This window comes from Lepus europaeus, chromosome 2, assembly GCF_033115175.1.
Source record: "Lepus europaeus isolate LE1 chromosome 2, mLepTim1.pri, whole genome shotgun sequence".
Lineage (NCBI taxonomy): Eukaryota > Metazoa > Chordata > Mammalia > Lagomorpha > Leporidae > Lepus > Lepus europaeus.
In genome coordinates, this window is record NC_084828.1 from 135385908 (window position 1) to 135408868 (window position 22961).

General features: G+C 39.7%; 2 protein-coding genes across 6 annotated transcripts in view; both read left to right on the forward strand.

The window, feature by feature from the left end:
• The window catches only part of PLSCR4 (phospholipid scramblase 4), a 48284-nt gene extending 44786 nt beyond the window's left edge, over positions 1–3498 (forward strand). For 4 of the 5 annotated variants that reach the window (XM_062213506.1, XM_062213469.1, XM_062213478.1 and 1 more), the window contains 2 exons: positions 677–835; positions 1523–3498. In XM_062213506.1, coding sequence (XP_062069490.1) covers positions 677–835; positions 1523–1570 — 207 coding nt within the window. In that variant the 3' untranslated portion in view covers positions 1571–3498. The remainder of the gene's footprint in view (positions 1–676; positions 836–1522) is intronic. The other variant, XM_062213497.1, reaches the window with a different exon arrangement.
• LOC133775298 (uncharacterized) overlaps positions 1–22961 on the forward strand; it is a 993905-nt gene that overhangs the window by 307282 nt on the left and 663662 nt on the right. The window lies entirely within an intron of this gene.

The following is a 22961-nucleotide window of genomic DNA, read 5'->3' on the forward strand; positions in this document are numbered from 1 at the left end:
CATTTCTTAATTTTTATCACTGTATCATTAACCATTTTAGAAAATGTGGATAAGCCAATTGCTGTAGTTATCACTGTGTGACAATTCCTATGCCAAGTGACATTAGAAGTTAGTATTCAAGTGTTTTCCCCATGGCAATTGCCAGTGTGCCCCTCTTAGAAGCTGAAGCCCTTTGCTACTCTGACATGTTAAAAGGACAGGGTGGCTTGGCCCACAAGAATTTTGAGTTATGCAGAGTATACAGTACCAGTCCCCTACTTTTGCTCATAGGTTTTCTTGGATTAGAAGTGACACCTTCCTTTGCAACATGGAGAATCACATAATCTATTCAAATCATATGCCCTCTGACAAAGTCTCCTAATAATCTGAAGATGAAAACAGAGCACCAGCCTGAAAATTGTAAGGTATCCCAGCTTAGGTATTAACCAGCTTTAAGGCCTTAACCCTTCTTGGCCATAATATCCTCATTTATAATTATGTAATTATATGAAATATGGGATGCTGGTGTCTCCAGCGGTAGTTTTAATCAGCTCCACCACAGCTGGATCCTATTTAATTACATTCTGTTCATGCATTGTATTTATGCTAGCTCAGTGTAAACTGCTTCTGTGTAGCAGTCTAAAGCCTTACAGTTATACCTTTCATTTTTCATGAAGTTACATTCTTAACATTCTAGGTTCAATCCCTTGATGGTGTATCCAGCATTGGAAATATCATTAGGAAGTGGAACGGTTTGTTATCAGCAATGGGAGATGCTGACCACTTTGACATTCACTTCCCAATGGACATGGATGTGAAGATGAAAGCTATGATTTTTGGAGCTTGCTTCCTCATTGTAAGCCTTTGGTTTTTGAATTTTCCTGAGAGGCTTATCTTTTTGATGACAAGCAATGTAATGCAGTGGAAAAGGAATAAGTTTTGAAACCTGGCCAATTTCTGTCTATGCCACTTACTAGTTGCATAATTTTGCAAAGCATTTAACACATGAAAAATCTGTTTCCTTATTTACAAAATCAAAATAAAAATAGGTTTTTCAAGGTTGTGAATAGTAACTATCATAAATAAAGTAGCTAGGAGAATGCTTGGAGATATTAGGTATTCAATTTTGTGAAATTGCCATCATTACATGTTATTTGGAATGCTACTTATTCTCATACCTAAAAATGCCTATCCTCTGATTCTTTTAATGAAATATAATAACTCTAACAGTGATGTCCTTTTCTCCCCTTCTTTACTGCCTCTCTGTGTATTCCTTGGTGTGGCATCAGTTATCAGTTTTGTCTTCCCTTTAATAATGGGATTTAGTTCATTGTTACTCAAACTGGAACACATTTTTCCTACCAACAGTTCTGAGTTTGTAATTGCTGTTGGTCACATTAGGTCTTCTTTATAAAGATTTTATCAGGTTTATTTATTTTTTACTATAACAGATTTCCCTGATAAGATATGAAGAATGATATTGTATGCATTAATCATAAGTATCCATTAATCTACATACATATACTTCTCTTTCTAATTTTAGGACTTCATGTATTTTGAAAGATCTCCACCACAACATTCATCAACCTAGAGAGACACAGCAAACCATCAGTTATGGAAAATATAAACATTGCATTAGGCTGAGAGTCAACCTCAATTACTTGCAAGTATAGTTCTCTGCTTTGCAGCCTATTTTTATTGGATGTTAGCTTTGGCAGATAGGCTAAGAGCTTATGCAACAACATGATCTAAACATGTTTGAATTGAGTGTCCATTTGGGAGACTAGGAGTTCTTCATGAAAAGCTAAGAACTATTAGTCAAGTGAACAGACACATAAAATGTTACAAAGAAGATATAAGGGAACATGAATCCCCCCATAGCCCTGACTTGAATAGGTAGTAAATGGTGGATCTTTGTTGGAACAGAGTAACATGGTTTCTGTCTCTTTCCATGTGATACCTCTCTGCCCCTTCACCACATCCTGTTTAAAGACAAACTCAGATTCAGGTGAAAACTGTGATACTCTTCATCTTTAAATAGTGAGGAAGGCACACTGAAATTCTGTGTTTTATTGTAACAGGAAAATGTTACCCACACACATGCATCAAAACTTCATTCTGAACAGTTTATAGATTTCAGTGAGAAACCAGATTTTATTGCAAAATAACATGTACATTCATTATTATTATAAGGTTTATATTTTCCATACTTATTCCCTTATTCGCTGGCATCAGACAATCAGGAAAGAACTGACCAGTGCCACAGCCAATCAAGATCTCAGAACAACTGAAGGACTTCGGTGCCCTTATATGAAGCTTGCATTAAATACATTTATACCTTTTCTGTGTAACAAACATCTCTTTGTCCCAAATCCCTTATGTATCAAATGTGTTTGACATAATCTTTACAATTGCCTGTTAACCCTTTTTATCTCATTTCATTCCACATAGAAGATAATTGTTTCTTCTATCAAGGAGATGCCTTGTGATCTCCAGGGCTGGAGTTACATATTTTGAAATGTGACATTTTGTGTAGCACTTTGTAACAGTGAGGGCTATAACATCACTTTGCTACTTCTCAATTACATGATAGATAACTTTGTATCTATACAAAGAAAATAAAAATTGCAAACATAACTACTTCTCTGTGATCTATAGTTTATCAGTACAATGATTTAAAAGTACATTGTATTGGCCAGCATCATGGTAGGTTAAGCTGACACCTGCGACACCGGCATCCCATAAGAAAGCTGGTTCAAGTCCCAGCTGCTCCTCTTCTGATCTAGCTTTCCTTGCCTGGGAAGGCAGCAGAAGATGGCTCAAGTACTTGGGCCCCTTCCACCCACAAGGGAGACCAGGATAAAGTTTTTGGTTCCTATCTTTTGCCAGGCCCAACCCATTCCGTTGCAATTATTTGGGAAATGAACCAGTGGATGGAAGATCTTTTTTTTTTTCCTCTCTCTCTCCCTTTCTGTAACTCTGCCTTTCAAATAAATAAATAAATAAATACTTAAAATCATTTTATGATAGAAGTTGCCCTGTTCAGTTTTTTATAATGCCCTTTTTACATGCTGCTACTAGCTTTTTTAAAAAAATGTAAAGGCTGCTTTCTAAAATAATAATTGCCTTGTATTTTTAAATATAATTGTAATGTTAAACAAATATGTATTTCCTATAATGAGGTCTGACCTTTTATATAGAAAATCAGACAAATGGCATTCAGAAAGTTTATCCATAGAAACTTTTTTACATGCCTGCATCCTTATCTTCTTAGACTACATAATTCTAAAATTTGTGTGTATTTAACATAATACATAACATTTTAAATGTCTGTTTAAAGTTTTGGTGGTAGTGACATGTATTTTACAGTTACAATTTTCCTTTAAAAATAATAATATATGTCATATTTTTATAATATAGTACATGTAACTTCTATATTTCTTAATGGCATGTCATTGTGTTTGATTTATTGATCAAGTTGACAAAAAACAATAAAAATAAATAATGCTGTTCTCTGAAATTTTTGTTTTCATGCTTCCTCATATAGTTTTGGCTCCTAAATATATATAATATGGATAATAGTAAAATATATTTTGTTCTTGATTTGTGATTGAGTCTTTGACTGCTTTTTTCCCACAGGAATTTTTTATGTAATTTCTAATAAACTGTGAGGTTCATTCTGGTACTCTGAGTTCTTATATATATTTAATGCTAATAAATTCATTTTTATATTATTGCATAATGCTACTAGCTTTGTTATATAAATGCTAGTGCCTAATCCAGTTATTTAACATGCATTTAAATTTCAAATATAATTTTAGTATTAGTATGTCTCACAACAAAACTTCCAGAATTTGGGGCCAGCCTGTTAAGCCACTGCCTGCAGCACCAGTGTCCCACATGAATGCCAGTTTATGTCCTGGCTACTCCACTTTCCATCTAGCTCCCTGCTAATGTGCCTGGGAAAGCTGCAGAAAATGGCCCAAATACTTGGACCACTGCTCTCCTGTGGGAGACCCAGAAGAATTCCTGGATCCTGGCTTTGGTCTGGCCCAGCCCTGACTGTTGTGGCCATTTGGGGAGTGAAACAGCAGGTGGAAGACATTTCCCTCTGCCTCTGCTTTTCCCTCTCTGTAGCTCTGCCTTTCAAACAAATAAATCTTTAAAACAAACAAACAAAAAAAAGAAAGCTTTTAGAATTTGTAGTTGTCAGTAAAAGGTCCATATTTTAAGAAATTTATTTATTTATTTATTTATTTGAAAGGGAGAAATAGAGAGAGAGAAAGAGACTCAGAGATAGAGAGCTCTTCCATTTGCTGATTCACTACTCCAGATAGCCACAATGCCAGGGCTGGTCCAGGCAGAAACCAGGAGCCAGGAACCCCATCTGGGTCCCCAACATGGGTGGCAGAGACTTAAGCACTTAGGCCATCATCTGCTGCTTTCCCCAGCACATTAGCAGGGAGCTGGATAGGAAGCCCAACAGTTAGGGACGCTAACCAAGGTTCATAAGGAATGCTGGAGTTCCAGGCTGTGGCTAACCTGTTGTACCACCACACCATCCCCAAAGGGTCCATTATAAAATAAGTTTTTTTCTTAACCAGACATTCCCAAAAGTATATAAAGAAGCAAGTCACCAGACTGATTTGCTAGCTGAATTTTCCAACCTACTCCATGTTAAATGAAGTTTAAGTATAGAATGTGCAGGGTGAGAGTGATTCCAGGGTATGGCATCATTCCCTTATTGGACAGCTGAGTACTTTTCAGTCTTTATTCCCTGATGTTTAATTTATGTTGAAAAAAACAAGCTTGAAAAACCCATAGATCTGGATTTAATAAAGTAATATCAAATTCAGCTGTTTGGCAAGGGAATAGCTAATATTTAAAATAGATCTTTTTCCATAACTTCACAGAATGCATTTCTCATTTGCATCTAAGCCTTTTAAGTTGCAAATCCCAGAAAAAAGAGAAGCAGAATGATACATTCCATCTGTATTTAAAGAGAGGCAGCACAATGTGCAACATGAAAACACTTGGCATAGTTAATTACAGTACATGATAGGCATTCACTCAATGCTAAATAAATAAAATACAGTAAATGGATATGTGTTTGAAATACTTATTATAGCAGCCAGTGAAAATGTTGCCATCCATTCCATGATTTCATTCCATCGATAATTACTTTAAATTATTTACTAGATCAGATATGGAGCTATTTCTAAAGGCTGAGGGAAATATAACATGAAAAATATATAATTATTGCTTTTAGGGGCTAGCAGATATGACAGATTTTTAAATAAACAACAAATGAAGCATACATCCGAGGATTACAATGGATGCATGCTCAATGGGATGTTGGCATAGTCAGTAGAGTCGATGACACTAGCACTATATTAGGTGCTGCACCATTTAATTGAACCGGCAAGGGAGGCTGGTTGTGTCATGCTCAGGAAAACTTCTTGGCGCTGCTAGAGGGGAATAAGATGAATTTTATAGCCCTATCTGCAAGCTAAACACATGGTAATCACAATTGAAGAGAACAAGGTAGCAAATTTCATCAAGCAAAGAAGGAATTTATTGTTTATTACAGGAAACAATGACCTTAGGGCATGTAAGAACGCAGTAAATATTTGATGAGTGAATGAGCGCAAGTCCTAATGTGTGTTTGATGTTGTGCTGGGTTTTAAAGAGACATAAATACACAGTCCTGGAACCCTCTGCAAGGATAAAGCAAGAAAACACAGAACTGCTGTGCAAAGCTAAGTAATAATTGCATTGAACAAACACCAATTCTTCTTGTTTGTTTAAAAAGTGTATTACTGGATTCTCACAACCCCGTCATGAGGTGAACACCAACCCAACCTTTAGGAAAAGAACAAACTTCATAGAAGTGGTAATAATAAGGAGGAGGGCTGCTATGAGGTTGCTTTCCCCTACTGCAGTTGAAATGAAGGAAAATCAAAGGGCTGCATTAAAGGTGAGAATCATTCTAGCTCCTGGAAAAGTTGAGCAGAACAAGGAGAATTTAGCTAATGCAAGAGCTTGCAGAGCTACCCAGGTTAAAGTTTCCAACCAGATGTTTGGTTAGATCTATCGTTCTAATCCTATTTCCGAGTTGCCCAGAAAGGGTTGACAGTGAGTGTGCACTGGTATGTGTCGGGTGAGGGTGGGTAGGTACTGGGGCTGGGGTGATGATAGTGCTACTGCATATATCAAAAGAAGGAGAAGGAGAAGGAGAAGAAGAAGAAGAAGAAGAAGAAAAGAAAAGAAAATTGTGAAAATTCTGTGTTCTATAATTAGCTAGCTTAATGGTTGCCCATTGAATTTTCCTGCAATTCTTAGTTCTGCTGCTTCAGCAAAGGAACCAGCCATATGAAATCATACAATTTTAAAATGGATAATTGCTGGTTTTACCTCATGGTTTAATTCCAGGCCACTTGGATATGCATCTGGGCACCTAGGGAGAGAGAAAGCAACCTAATCACAGGCTAGATGAAGCAAAGTGACCAGTTACCTATAATAACCATGACGGAGATGATGATAAAACCTGCTAGCTCCTTTTAGCACTTCTTTTAAATGAGGCACTGTTCTGCCTGGAGAACTTTCCATTTTTTAACTCACTCAATTCTCACAATCCTATGAGATAAGTTACCATGATAGCTCCCATTTCACAGGTGAGAAAATGAAGCTGCAGATATCTCACACAAAATCAGTCACCCAGACAGCCCTATGTCCACCAACATTTTGTTGTTGTTGTTTAAGATTTTATTTATTTATTTGAGAGGTATAGTTTTCAGAGGTGGGGGGAGAAACAGAGAGAAAGGTCTTCCATCCTCTGGTTCACTCCCCAAATGACCACAACAGCTGGAGCTCATATGATCTGAAGCCAAAAGCCAGGAGCTTCTTCTGAGTCTCCCATGTGAGTGCAGGAGCCCAAACACGTGGGCCATCTTCCACTGCCTTCCCAGGCCATTAGCAGGGAGCTGTATAGGAAGAGGAGCAGCCAGGGTACAAACCGGCACCCATATGGGATGCTGGCACTGCAGATGGAGGTTCAATCTACTATGCCACAGAGCCAGTCCCACCACCAACATTGTAGGAAGCTGGTTCCAAAGGTTACAGCCCAAACCACTATGCCACATAACTTGTTTATCTCTGCATGTTTTTGATTTCTTAATTATTGACATAGAAATGCAAGGAGGGGCCGGTGCCTTGGCATAGCAGATAAAGCTGCTGCATACAGTGCCGGCATCCCATATGGGAGGCAGTTCGAGACCCAGCTGCTCCACTTCTGACGTAACTATCTGCTTATAGCCTGAGGAAACAATAGAAGATGGCCCAAGTCCTTGGGCCCGTGCACCCATGTGGGAGCCCCAGAGGAAACTCCTGGCTCCTGGCTTCAGATTGGCGCAGCTCCAGCCATTGCAGCCAATTAGGGAGTGAACTAGCAGATGAAGAGCTCGCTCTCTCTGCCTCTCCCTCTCTGTAACTCTGCCTTTCAGAATAAATAAATAAATCTTTTAAAAAAAAATGCAAGGAAGCAGAGGAAGGTGAAGGAGGTGGCATGCAAGGTTGTGTGTTTTCAGGTTGAGATTTATGGAGGTTAACCGTGAGGCTCTGAAGTCTTCTGCTGGTGCCCAGTGGTGCTGCCCAGGGCAGATCACCTTTTATGTTATTCTCTCAGCTCTGTGCTTCCCAATGCATGTATGTCCTTTACATATGAACTCTGTACAAGTAGGGCAAATCTTGATTTTGAATTTTAGGCAAAATTTTACCTATGTCTAGTGCGGACCAAAATAGTCACTCTTAATCTCTGCTTGCCAGTGGGTGGATTTTTCACTCATTGCTCTTTGCACTACAGAGTGTCCCTTTGAAGTTTCTCATTTTATTGATGTTCTCTGTTCCAATGCTACACCCGGCTTAAGGCCAGGATCTCAATTCTTGCTTCCTTGTAATGGCCGAAATCAAAGCTCTTTATGAATGAAGATTGGTGACTCCTCCCTCTCTGGGAATCCAAAGAAAGGCCTGTGAGAGATGCTTCAGATTGTTCCTGACTTTCTGTCTGTGTTAAATTCTCTTACCTCAGGGCTGCACTTGGCATGTAAGCAGCTTTAGATTCTGCTTCAGAGATATATTCCAGGTGTCTTATGAAAGAGGAATTTTTTGCAACAATGCTAGCAATGAAAGTGACCTATTTTTTTTCTTAAAAAGCAACATTTCTAGAATGAAAACATTTTGAGAAAAATGATTTAGTATAAATATAACTAATTTTAACTTTAAAGATGACTATTTGTGGCCAGCGCCGTTGCTCAATAGGCTAATCCTCCGCCTGCGGCGCCAGCACACCGGGTTCTAGTCCCGGTCGGGGCGCCGGATTCTATCCCGGTTGCCCCTCTTCCAGGCCAGCTCTCTACTGTGGCCAAGGAGTGCAGTGGAGGATGGCCCAAATGCTTGGGCCCTGCACCCGCATGGGAGACCAGGAGAAGCACCTGGCTCCTGGCTTCGGATCAGTGCGGCGCGCCGGCCACTGCGGCCATTGGAGGGTGAACCAATGGAAAAGGAAGACCTTTTTCTCTGTCTCTCACTGTCCACTCTGCCTGTCAAAAAAAAAAAAAAGATTATTATTTGTTAAAGCTGATTTACAACTAAATATTTTCTATTTGAGGTGACATTATCTTTCAATGAATGAATTTTTAAAATCTAGATTATCTTAAAATAAACAATATTTCTAATCATGTAGCTGAGTAAAAGACACTCACTTAATAGGTACCAGCACTTCCACACTCTAGACTCAGGTAAATTTATTTTCAGAAATTGTAGGAACTGACAAAAGTTTTTAAAACATTTGCTCAAATTGTGTTAACTGACATTAAACATAATTTGAGTTTTCCATTATAAGACATAAAACAGAACTACAAATTAAATTTTAAAGCTAAATTTTTCAGGAATAGACAACAGGATGACAAATATTTAGCTAGTTTTGAGGTCCCCCTCCCATATGAGAAAAGTTGAATAAAACAATGTACAATAGGGGGCAGCACTAGCTCATGGATTCCTTTATTGAAGCCTGTGCTGTTTTCAGTCAATGTATTAGTACTGGTATATATGTTTTAATGAGTAGAATGAAAGAATTTCTGAATTAGAAGGAGTATCAAGGACTTCCCACTCTAAGCTCCAATATGCAAATTCAGAAACTGAGAGAGACCCAGGTTATGTGTCCAAAGTTATACCCAGAATTAATAGCAGAACAAGAACTAAAATTACAGATTTCCATTATTTATTCCAATTTCCTTGCCACCACACCAAAAGCTTAACAGAAATATCAAACATTTTAATGAAACAACATTTTTAAAATGAGATTTTATCAGAAAAATGAAAACTCAGGTTCAAAATATTTTCAGGATTAAAATCGTTTTTGAGCACCTACTCATGGTCTACCACAATAAACCAGACTAATTTCATAGAATTCTTCTAAGTATGAAGAATAAAATAAATTACAATGTTAGCAAAGAAAAACAAGAACATTTAAATTACTTGTGCTGGGATCAGTGATTTGCCCACGAGTGCAGAGACTGGTAAGGGTGCCTATTTCCTATTATCAAAGTGCCTGCTGAGTTTAACTCCTGCTCCCCACTCTGGACTCAGTTTCCTGATAATGCCGGTCCTGGGAGAAAGAAGCGATGGCTCAAGCATCTGAGTTCCTGCCATTGATGTAGGAGAACTAGATTGAATTCCTAACTTTCCTCATGGATCCCAGTTTGGCCCCCATTAATGAGAGCATCTTGGAAGTGAACTCAGAGATAGGAGCTGTCTCCTTGCCTGTCTTCCTCTCTGTGTTTCTCTTTCTCTGCCTCTGAAGTAGAGAAATGAAAATTATGCCTACATGTAACCCTATATACATAAATATGTGTAATGTGTGTGTGTCATGTGAGGGACAAATGAGAAAGTTATCTTATTAGTACATACAAGTATACACTGATACACTTGTATCTTCTGTAACCCCTACTCACATCCAAGTTCAAATTCTTGATAAAATGCATACAGATAGCTCTTGCAGAGACTATAAGAGCCTACTGCACATTTACTGGTCTCTGCAAATACCAACTTCAGCCTCCAGGCACACTGCCAGCATCTCATGGAGACTTACTTTCACAATTAAGGGACTTGAGCTCTGCACTAACAGACAACACACAAAGTAGTTGATACTGTTACCCTGTTACCAAATGGAAAATTAATTTTACTATGGGAGAAAAATTCAGCAAATACACAGAAGTCTAAACTCATCGGTCACATTGTTCTGGAAGAAAAAAAATTTATTGCATCCAATTCTTTGATAGTTTATCCTTTAATCTGGATTCAATGTGTGAAAGAGAAGATGACCTTGAGATTTGCTTTTCTTTTGGCTTGGCATCATACAGTTGCTACTTTGATGAGCCAAATTTATCTCTATGGGTTATGCTGTTTGGTTTCAGGTTTTGCAGGCAGCCCTGTTCATGGCTTTTGAAAATGAGAACATGTTTAAAATGTTGGGAGTTTTTACTTATCAAGACTAAATTGTCTACCATAAAAATACAAAATTTAGGGGCAAGCATTGTGGCACAGCAGATTAAATTGGTGCTTGGAAGACTGGCTCACCATTCCATAGTGCCTGATTTGAGTCCCAGCTACCCTGTACTTCCAATCCAGTTTGCAACCAAATTACTTGGGAGACAGCAGTAATGTATCAAGTACTTGGGCCCTTGCCACCTACATGGGAATCCTGGATGGAGTTCCTGGCTCCTGGCTTCAGCATGACCCAGTCCGGACTTGAGGGCATTTGGAAAGTGAACCAACAGATGGAAAATATCTCTGTCTCCAACTTTCTCTTTGTCATTCTACCTTTCAAATAAATAAACCTTTAAAATATGTATGAAAATTTAAACAAAAACATAGATTTATGTGTGTGGATAAGGCATTTCTTCTAATTACATTTCTTCAAAGCAGGAAATTTTATCAATACCTTCCACACAGAAAAATCTAAATACACATATTATAACAAATAATATTCCTATATCCCTATTCTTTTTGTCTATACAAAAAAGAATGTCAGATGAGCAAAGATGAATCCAGCCATTACCTGAGTAGGGTTAAGGAAATATGGTTAATGGCCATGGAATAAAAGTCTGCCCTGACATGGACTAGTATGAGTGTTGATCTGACAGATGACATGCAACAGACAACGTGGCTGAGATGTGGGAGCATTTATTAGAGTTCAGGCAAATCAGATGACAGTTAAGTATGAAGATCATTCCTGCCCACGCCTGTGTTTATTCTATCCCCTTTAACTTGCCTCATTATTTTTTCTAGTAGTTAAAACATTTCTATTTTTCTGTTTTCTGTGTTTGCCTATGTCTCTCCATTCTTTATGGCTTTGTGCATTTCAGCTTATGAAAAGATCATGGTACATATTTGTGACATTGTCAGAGGACCAGCCTGGACACAGAAATCAGAGAGATTTTATGTTGTGTTTTCTTCACTGTGGCTCTGTAACTTCAAAGAGTAACTGTGTTTCATTGCTGGTGCTCCAAGATATTACATTCTGAATGAAGTCAACTGACAGATTGACACAGGAGGAGAACAAAACTCATTTTTACTCTGATCTGACTATTTTCAAAGGCATATCAAGTTCTCCCACAACAATAGGTTCACAGAACAACGCAGAACCAGAATTCCACCCCCATCCCTCCCACACCATCTCAGGCAGAGCTGGGAAACCTGAGGAGCCCCCAGAGGAGGCTTTTCCCTGTAAAACGTACCCCATGGAAGCTAGGAATGTGTGCTCCCTAGAAACTGACTGTCTCCCCAAAGAGAGACAAAAAGAAGGGGCTGAGCCAGTCACGCCTAGATTCTTCTTTCAAACTCATGAATTGGCTGAACTTCCCTGTAAGTAAATGAGGGGATAGAGAGTGGTCTGGACTATTTTCTGACACGGCAATTTCTACATGGAAATGTCAAGAGAGGAGAGGGACTGTGGTCAAGTTTGTGTTTGTTTGCTCAAGTCTATTGTCCTGCTCTTCCCTGATATTATGGCTTCAGATTTCACTGATTCACAGTGAATGCTGGAATAAACACAATATCCCCTTGTAGCTGCGTGTGGAGACATGACAGAGTTCTGGTCACTAGAAGTGAGTGCCTCAACTCTATAAAAGATAACACACATATCTTTTGCTTTCATTGATCATTTCCTTCTTTCTGTGGACACCACTGTGAATGTGTTGGCTGGGACCCCTTTCTTGCACTGTCAGCTGTTCTTGGATAGTAGAATAAGAGAGAATGGACTGTGCCACTGAGGGCTTCTTAGATAAAGCTTTGTGCAACCCATGATCTGCTCTATGATTCACAGACTGCGCAATGACACACTCCCATGTGAGACATAAAATGTCCACCTTTTCTGGGTTTTTGTTGCTCCTAGCTAAATCAGGTAATAAAAGACTTACCTTCCATCCTCGATGCTTTTTAATATATAATCCAGAAGCCAGATGTTCATTTTAAAATATGTATAAGTGTTGATGAATTTATTTAAATATAATAATCTAATTGATTATTTTTAAAGATATATTTATTTATTTGAATGGTAGAGTTACAGAGAGAGAGAGAGACAGACAAAGAGAGATAGAGAGATCTTCCATCTGCTGGTTCACTCCCCAAATGGCTGCAACAGCAGGAGCTGGGCCAGGCCAAGGCCAGGAGCCAGGAGCTTCTTCCAGTCTCCCATGTAGGGTCAGGGGTCCAAGGGCTTGGGCCATCTTGCACTGCTCTCCCAGGCTCATTAGCTGGGAGCTGGATAGGAAGTGGAGCAGCCAGGACTCAAACCAGCAACCATACAAGGATGACAGCGCTGCAGGCTGCAGCTTAACCGGCTGCACCACAGCGCCAGCCCTCTAATTGGTTCTTTATACTTTTCTATCTAATGTATATTCTTGTCAGATTTAAAGCATCCTTAGTCACCTGTCAATGCCTTTCTTATAATTTGGCAAGTGGCTATACGCGACTTTTGGAAGGAGTATTCTTTCTGAAGGCAGTTTCCAGTTATCCATTTCTCCCCTTCTCGTTCTCAAATGAACCAACTCTTCTGGGACATTTTCTCAAAATGTAAGTGAATTTCTAAATCACTGTGATTAGATTGATTAGATTTTATCACAACAACGGAATTGATGCAGTGTCAGATTATACTTGAGTGCCTCAAGAGATATCAGCAAAGAGACTACTATTTAAAATTCATGAATAGTTACCCAATGAAATGTTTAGTATACTAGATTTTCTCAGTAGCATACAATGTCCATAGTCCAAAATGCACAGTCCTATCACAAACTACTTCATGTAAAGGCCAAGTGTGACAATGTGTAAGTGACACATTGAGCCAGTTAGGAGTGCTGGAGACGCTGGAAAACTGGAGTTCACACGTGGCCTCAAAATGGAGAAACTAAAACTTAACACCTGTAAATTATCCCACTGGAGCATGTTGGACCTTACATGGACAGACTGCCTATCAGGATAGGCTAGGCTGTGCCTTGGTGACTAGAAACCCCAAAGTCCTGTTGCCCTATGAGAACAAAGGATGTGTTCATTACTTACACTGTGTGTCAAATGCAGGTCATCAGGACATGTCTACTCATCACTCCCACTCAGGGACCCCTGCTGGCAGACTCCGCACTGACCATGCTTCCATAATTGCAAGGCAAGGGCAACTGACAGTGCACCTTACAGACTGAGTTATAATGTATCTGTGCAGAAGTAATACATCTCCCCTGTGATGACAATTTATTGGCCAAAGCAAGTCTTATAGATAGAACTTACTTCACTAGCCAGAAAATGCAAACTTACCACATTCCTGAAAGGAAATAAAATAGTTTATAAACAACATCAATGAATATCACATGTGGATCTGGCTTCTTTTTCTTCAAAAGAGCCCCAAATCTATATTACTATGTGAAGTTTCCTGATTTATAAATATGAGCAAAGTTACATTTTTTAAAAAATATTTGCAGGGTGATGCTTGCTGCCTTATTTATTATCTCATTATTTCTTTGGCAGTAGAGTTAAGAGCAATGAAAGCTCTGAGGGTTTTTATGGGGTGCAAGATAATGAAAATAGCATGCAGGAGAGTTGAAAGACATAGGAAGTGATTATTTCCTACTCTTGGGGAGAAAGCAACAGGCAGAGGTGCACAAATTTTTACCTACTTTAAAATTTACTGGTCCAAATGGATTAAACTTAAATGTTATTGAGGATGTATAGCAACTGGTACTCTCATAAAATGCTTCAACCATTTGGACGTTTCTCCTAAAACCAAACATATACTTATCCTATGACCCAGAAATCCTTCTCTTAAGTATTTCCTCAAGAAAAGTGAACATTTTTACCACAGAACATGTACAATAATGTTCACAGTACCTGTGTTCCTAGTAGTCCCCAAATGCAAGAAAGATTATGAATGAAATAAGCTAGACTGAACAAAATACTACATGATTTCTTTATGAAGTTGAAAGTGAGGCACAACTAACCTGTGATGATAAAGGTCCAAATAGTAGTTCTTTAAAGCCATTGTCTGGGATGGGCTGACTGGGAAGGACCATCTTGAGTGGATATAAGTTTTAAACCATCTGGCTGTGAACATATGAATTTGAGTATAATATTTAAAAATAATAGGAATTATATGAAAGAAATATGCTTTTAGTGTTACAAGGCATAGTGGAGTAACTGCAATTTGCAGTAACCTATTATATATTTATGAGCAAATAGAAGAGAGAAGCTATAATCTTTGACATAAGCTAGTGTCAAAGAAGTGGAAATATTGATTATTCTGATTTGATCAGGACACATTGAAGGCATGTATTGGAATGTCACACTGTACTCCACAAATACATACAATTATTGTTAATTTTTTCATAAAGATGTATTTATTTATTTGAAAGGCAGAGTTACAAAGAAATAGAGAGGGAGAGACAGATAGAGAAAGAGAGGGAGAGAGATCTTCCATTTGCTAGTTCACTCCCCAAATGGCTGCAAGGCCAGAGCTGGGCTAATCTCAAGCCAGGAGCCAGATCTTCTTCCAGGTCTCCCATGTGGGTGCAGGGGCCCAAGGACTTGGGCCATCTTCCACTGCTTGCCCAGGTACATTCTCAGGGAGCTGGGTTGGAAGTGGAACAGCTGGGACTCAAACTGCCTATGGTTCCTTTACCCACTATCCCCTAATGTCTGCCCAATTATTAATTAAAAATTATATTTGACCTGCTTATTTAAGATTTGTGTATTTACAGTATGTAAATTAATTATCAATTAGAAATTTTATAAATAATTTCCCTGCCAATCTGTTGATATTTATTGAAGTCAAGTCAGGAGTTGAAGAGGATTCATTATACAATTCTCCATATTTTGTCAAATGCTTGAAAGTTTTATAATAGTTTAAAAATAGTATGCTTGCCTTAGAAAATACATAGATCAAAGCCTTAGAGTGAAGTACATGGGAGCTGAACTGGGTCAGTTTACCTTTACTTCAGAGGCTTCTGCACTGCTTGAATTTATAACAATAAATATTAATTTTATAAATTAAAACATTGAAGATAGGAGTTGGCATTGTGGCATAAGTAAACACCTGTAATGCCAGCATCCCATATGGATACCGGTTCGAGTACTGGACACTCTACTTCCAATCTAGCTCCCTGATAATGCAACTGGAAAAGCAGTAGAAGGTGGGCTAAGTCCTTGGGCCCCAGCACCTGTGTGGGAGACCTGGGAGAAGCTCCTGGGCCCTGGCTTAGGCCAGGCCTAGCCCCAGCTGTTGTGACCATGTGGGGAGTGAACTGATGGATGAAAGATTTCTCTCCTCCCTCCCTTTCCCTGTGTGGTAACTCTGCCTTTCAAGTAAAATTTTTAAAAAATCTTTCTAAAAAATATTGAAGATAAACTTTTAAAAGTTCCCTATATTTGCAAATGCCTCTTCTATAGCTGGAAATACCTGAAAATGTCATTTCAGGCTAGAATTTACGATGCTCTAGCACTGGAGTAACATTACTTGGAAAGTTTTACACAGTGGCAATATGAGAATCCTGCCCCTAGACATGGATTTAATTTCCCTGGGATGGAATCAGGGCATGAGTGTTATTTAAAAGCCCCCTATGTGTTTATTATGTATATGGCAGGTCAAGAACCTTCAGCATCAGTTACTGGCTCCTTGCTGCTGCACAGAAGATACCTGGAGTGCTTTGAGAAACCCCACACCCTGGCCAAATCCCAGAGCAACTGCACTGCCATCTGGAGCTCCTCACAGGTGATTCCAATGTGCAACTAAGTTTGGCACAGCTGTTACAGGCTGAAAGCCTCCAGGAAACTTTCCTCCAATTCACATGCAAGCCAATACAACAACATTTCTTATTTTGTCCATCTTTGCCAAGCAGCTAAATGAAACATAGGATGCCTGGTTAAATGTGAATGTCAGACACCAGTTTTAGAAACATATGTCCAGTGCAACATTTGAGACTTAGTCACTCTCTCTCTCTCACACACACACACACATACACGCACACACACACATTTATTGCTGATTTGAATATCCCTGAAGGAAATCAGATGTAATTTGGAAAGCTTCCTGAATTGTCTTGTATTTTCATTTGTGAAATCTGGCAACTGTACAACAAACCACATGGGATTCTCAAAATCACTGGAGAACAGGGTAGATTTTCTCTGTTTGTATAGAAGCAGAGCAGTCACCATGCTAATCCCCAAGAACTCAGAAACGCCTCTTTCTTATCTCCCTTCCCTAGTAGTCTTAAGCTTTGTAACCACTGCTCTGGTTTCCTTGCTGGATTCCAGGGCACAATTCAATACATAAGCAAATAACTTCAAAACTCCACGCCTGTTTTTTTAAGATTTTATTTATCTACTTGAAAGTCAGAGTTGCAGAGAGGCAGAGACAGAGAGAAGGAGAGAAGGTCTTCCCTCCCCTGGTTCACACCCCAAATGCAGCAGCGGCTGGAGCTGAGCCAATCTGAAGCAGGAGCCAGGAGCTTCTTCCAGGTTTCCCATGCAGGTACAGGGGCCCAAGGACTTGTTCCATCTTCTACTGCTTTCCCAGCCATAGCAGAAAGCTGGATCAGAAGTGGAGCAGCTGGAACTTGAACTGGAGCCCATATGGGATGCCAATAATGCAGGCAGAGGCTTTACTGGCTATGCCACAGTGAAGCCCCCCCCCTTTTGTTTTTTAAATAATCTTCTCTTTCCTGAACCACACAGGACAGGTGCTACTAGCAGGGTGGAGAGCATTTTTTTCTGCCACATGCCATTTGGATATTTATAGCATCATCGTGGGCCATATAAAATTATCAACTTAAACACTAGCCTGCTATAGACTTACTGGATTTATTGGCAGGGCCAGACCAAAGGCTGGGTTACTCAGTGTGTGTATACATGTGCGCCCGCATGTGTGTGTGGTGTGTGTGTGTGTGTGTCTGACTTCTAGGATGCTAGTTCCATGTATAATGTGCTTTTATTCACATGGAAATGTAAGCATCAGTGGGTGTAGGTGTCACTGTTAAACTAGGAATTTTGGTCAATTTATCTCCTGAAGGCTGCTTTCAGTGTCAATTTCAAAGATAAACCATGCAGTTTCCTCCTATAAGGGGACTGAAGAGAAAGAAGGGCTATTATCACTGCCAACCTGTAAGCTCCATTTTTAAGAATTTTCAATTAACCACACAAGTTGCCACTCAAAGGTACGATAAGAGCACAACCCTTAGATCCTAACAGTGTCTACTATTCACCTGGGGGTGGAGAAGTCTATGTCTGGTAAGTACTGGATGTTTTCTACAGAGACACTGAGATGTATTTCCAGGAGTGCACCAGACTTCATGGGGCCCAGACTTGGGGAAGAGTCCAGCCATCACCTTGCTCAGAGCTAAACACACAGTTCTGTACTCTCCCACCTCTGCCTCTCTAAACTTAAAGTGATAATGCCTGAGTTGTTTTGATACCAGTATTACTGGGAGAATCCAAATGAGATAATAGGTACATGTGGATTATAATAGATTTTTGAAAACCTCAGCATTTTTACTAGGTTAAAGCGGAAAACAGAAAGTGTAGAAACTGAACTTTACACAAAGTAACTTAGGCTCTTGTATAGTCTGCTATGAGTGATCAAAGCAAAGTGACCCAGAAATACCACAGAGGGATGAAAGAAGTGTCTGGTTAGCAGGACAAAGAAAGGATGAAAAGTGCCAAGCCACAAGATTAGCCCTCTTTGAGGCCCCTGGCATCCTAACTGGGATGGTGGATTGGTTAAATGATCGTGTTCCCTTCCTTTGGTTGGATGGAAGCATTAAGTCATCTGAAACTGAAGCTGAGTCACAGGCAAAGTTACGGGAAAATCCCCGAAGTCTGAGCGGGAAAGTAAATGAAATGGGAAAAACTGTGTGTGGATACTATGTTTCCCTCTGGTAGGTAGCTAACGTTCCATTTAGGAACCAGAACCCACTTCTGCTTTTAGAGATCATGGAGACAGCATTATTTGGGCTCTTCTATGTTTAAATATGAAGAAACTCTAAAGTGTAATATTACAAATAAACAATATATTAACCTTCTCAAAAAGAAAAAAATGTAACAGTGTTATTGACCTAAATATAATTCATATGGCAATTCCCAGATAAATTAAATTTTATTTTTATAAATTTATAAATTCTATTTTTATAAATTTATTTTATAAATTAAATTTTATTTGTTAATTTAGGAATATTGGTAGCTTTGGGATCCGCAAGGAGAGAAGGCTTATACTTCTGGGAATGGAGAGTCCCTAACCACACTTCCAGGCAAGAAAAGTCCTTGTCAAGATCCCCACGGGTGCCTAAAGGTCAACCAATGAGGATCAGAGCTGCCTCAACCTTTAACCCCCATGTCCCTATCTATAAAAGGAGCCCTCCCAACCTCTGAGGCGCGACTTCCCCAGCCCCCGCTCTGTTGGGACTGGGGAACCTCACCCGGGAGCAGAATCCCAATAAAAGCTTGTGAATTAATTGATTCGTCTACCTGGGAAGATTTGTTATGCACTGGACACCTTGCAATATAACTGTCTTTATATGCTTGTATATATATATATATATATATATATATGTATATATATTTATTCCCACAGTTAACAAAACACAGTAACTAACAACAAGCAGTGACTAAATAAATGCTGAATAAATGCCACTGGATAGCGGCAAAATAATATGATAGCCTTGATGAACAAAATTTATTCTTAGTGTGCCCTAAGTTATAGTGAGGTTAATGAGAGACAGCTCTCGGGTCTCTTTCAATACCACAGTTTTGGGAATCATCTTTTAGAAATAACTCTCCATTCCCCAAACTACAAAACTCAACTTGTACCTTAAACTCTGTGACTCAGTTGAACCACTCACCACATTCACTACTGATCTCAAGTCCACCTTTGGAGACTGACCAAACTGAATTATTCCCCTCTGAAATCCTCTGGTGGCTTTCCATCGACTCTTCTGTCATAAAGCAAGCCTTGCTTCCCTGGAGAGCCCTAGATTAATCTTCCCATATCTTAGGCTTACTCATTTTCTCCTCAGAAAGGCCTGTCCTCCCCTCCCTGGCTACTTAACTCATTCCCTCCATTTAGCACCATCAGAAATACAATGTGTTTTTTGCTTATAGTAAGTACTGATAAGGCAGAGATCTTGCTGGGTGTATTTACCCTACACTCTTACTGCCTGCAACAGTGATAACAAGAAGCAGGGACTAAATAAATGTGGACTAAATGCCATTCAATACTGACAAAAAATATAATGGCCTCTATGAGGACAATTTTTTAAAGCACACCACGATTTCATTTTATTTTTTAAAATAGTATTCATTAATTTGAAAGGCAGAAGGTCAAAAACAGAGGGAGAGACAGGGAGACAGAGATCTTCCATCTGCTGGTTCATCTCCCAAATGCTTGTAAGAAGCAAGACCAGTTGGCTGGTGCTGTGGCTCAATAGGCTAATCCTCCACCTGTAGCACCAGCACCCCGGGTTCTAGTCCTGGTCAGGGTGCTGGATTCTGTCCTCCGGTTCCTGCCCTTTCTTCCCCTCTTCTTCCCTCCCTTCTTCTCTGTCTCTCTATTATTCTACCTTTAAAATACATAAACATAAATTTTTAAGCAAGAATTAAGTATAGCATCTCTCAAATAATTGTGTCTCTAGCCATAATAGCTGCTTTGAAGGAGACACTACTTATTTGGAAATATGCATTGGCCATAAGAGAAAAAAAAGGTGAGTTTTGCTTAAAAAATGCAACACACTATATATTCATCTTGATTCCCTACTCTTAAATTTTTCTAAGTCTTGGCGGGCACTGTGGCTCAACAGGCTAATCCTCCGCCTAGCGGCGCCAGCACCCCGGGTTCTAGTCCCGGTCAGGGTGCCGGATTCTGTCCCGGTTGCCCCCCTTCCAGGGCAGCTCTCTGCTATGGCCCGGGAATGCAGTGGAGGATGGCCCAAGTCCTTGGGCCCTGCACCCCATGGGAGACCAGGAGAAGCACCTGGCTCCTGGCTTCGGATCAGCACAGTGCGCCGGCCGCGGCAGCCATTGGAGGGTGAACCAACGGCAAAAGGAAGACCTTTCTCTCTGTCCTCTGTCTCTCTCTCTCACTGTCCACTCTGCCTGTCAAAAATAATAAAAAAAGAAAAAGAAAAAAAATTTTTTTCTAAGTCTTTTAGCAAGAAGAATTTAACTCCTGGCTAGAGTTTTGTCCTTTGATACAAATCTGGGAATAAGTTTTCTCCTAATCAAATTGTTCTACAGAGCCCTCCGGTTTTTTGGAAGCTGCATAAGACACCAACGTGTGCCTTCCCTCATAAATATTCAACTGGTTGAAACAGTCCCAGCCACCAAAGTGCACATATTCACGGGCAGGGATATGGCCCTCATGCTACATTGTGAATTAGCTCCAGCCTCCTGGAGACATTATGTATAGGCTCTGGGCCCAACAGTGAGAGTGAAAGGGGCTCTGGACGAGTCCAACTCTGTCAGGTTTTCCGCTACTGGAATTTTCCTGGCTGAAGCCCCAGATACAGAGGAGCTGAGCCATTTGCATGGTGCCCTGTGTGAATTCCTGATGCCTGAATCTCTGAGTGTAATACAATGGTGGTTGTAAATGGCATCACCAAATTCAGGGGCAATTTGTTACTCAGAAAGGGTAACCAAAATAGAAAACTTGAACTCACCTTGAGCCAGATTTGTCACACATGGCAGAGGAGCCCAGGGCAACCATTCTCCCTGGCTGGCATAAAGCTTTTTCCAAGGGTCCCCCCTGAAAGAGCAGCCTGATGGAAAACCTCCACTTTCTAACAGGCCGAAGGGATAGCTAGAGATTCCTCTAAATAAATCATGTCCTTTTCTTAGATCATGTGCTTCACCTGTGAAACTTTTGAATCCTGGTATTAGGACTCATTTACTTTGTCTCTCAAATTACAGAAGTTTTAATACCTCTTAAAAAGTGATCATGTTTTCTGCTTCTCCAATTTGGATTAAGCTAGTGATCCTAATCTGAATTTTTTTTTCCAGTCTTGACCTAAGGCTGCATAGGCCCTCAGTATCAGAGGCCAGAGGAGGGGGCAAGGTGAAAGTAAAGAACATGGATACAAATGCAAAGCACAGGAGAACATTAAGAACTACTGGGAATCCAAAACAAAAACAAAACTATCATTTTTGGTCATTTATGTGTGCCAGTACCTTGTGGATATCATGTGGGTATCAGCATAACTACAGTGCTAATGATGTAGGCATTGTCCTCATACCCATGACAAATGCAGGGTATATAATGCCCAAGGAGGGCAGAGTTGAGAGTCATACATACCCTGTGACAGTGTGACCCTGAGCCTGCTTTCTTAATCACTGTCTAGAAATAATCAACCATATTTTTACAGTTCTCAACGTTATTTGTCTTTTTTTCTTTAATGCATATTATCTACCAAGTGTGTGTTGGAATTTTCCCACTGTTATTTGGAAGACCTGTATAACTTAGTGAGCCAATATGTTCCACACTTGCAGTGCACAGTGTTACAAAATCATACAGGGATGAAAGACCCATTCAGAGTCCTAGATAGACTAGTGGATTCTAATGTGACAGCGTGCCAAGCATTCATTGTTCATGGTTTCAGATATCATGTGCTAACTAGCCTCTCAGAAATGGCCACTTCTCAAATGTTGGTATGCCATCCAAAAGAATATCCATAATCACCTGAAGTGACTATTAAAATAATCGTCTATTTTTCTTCTACATGTTTGTATGAGGCTGAGGTAGTTAGTTGGGAGTTTTTCAAAGAAGCAGATAGATAGAAGGTGTTGGTGTAGTTCTGTTGTCTGCCTTGTATCCAGGACCCAAAAGATAAGAGAACGCATTTTCTGGTGAGAATTCATTGGGGAAGCAGATAATCCCAAGACACAAAAGGTGGCTTTTTCCATCATTATGGAGCCATCTTTGATTGTTACATCCCTGTAGGAGAGGCTACATGTTTCATTGCTGTCGTACACGTTAGGTTGTACTAGCAGAGCCTTGTGATGATACGGTGAAACTGCAGACCCTCAGGCCACATTCCACAGCAGCCCCCTCACAGTGTCATGACACCAAAAGCAGCCTCTTCAAGTCATCCAGCCAAAAATCACATTCAATTCCTTTTATAGATGGGCAGGAGAAATTCTCAGCAAAATTTAGTCCAAAAGACACAGTATTGATTCAGCTAGTCTTGATAATGACTCTAGGTGTTTATGGGTACCTCATTTTCATTGTTTTTTCCAGTAAGAATATGACTATATATCTTGACATCATAGTAAATTTGGAATCTGGACCTTTTTCAGTAGTTAGGCTGTACTTTTAAAATTTAATTTGACAAGCAGAGTTAGACAGTGAGAAAGGTCTTCCTTCCATTGGTTCATCCCTCAGATGGCCGCCATGGCTGGCGCGC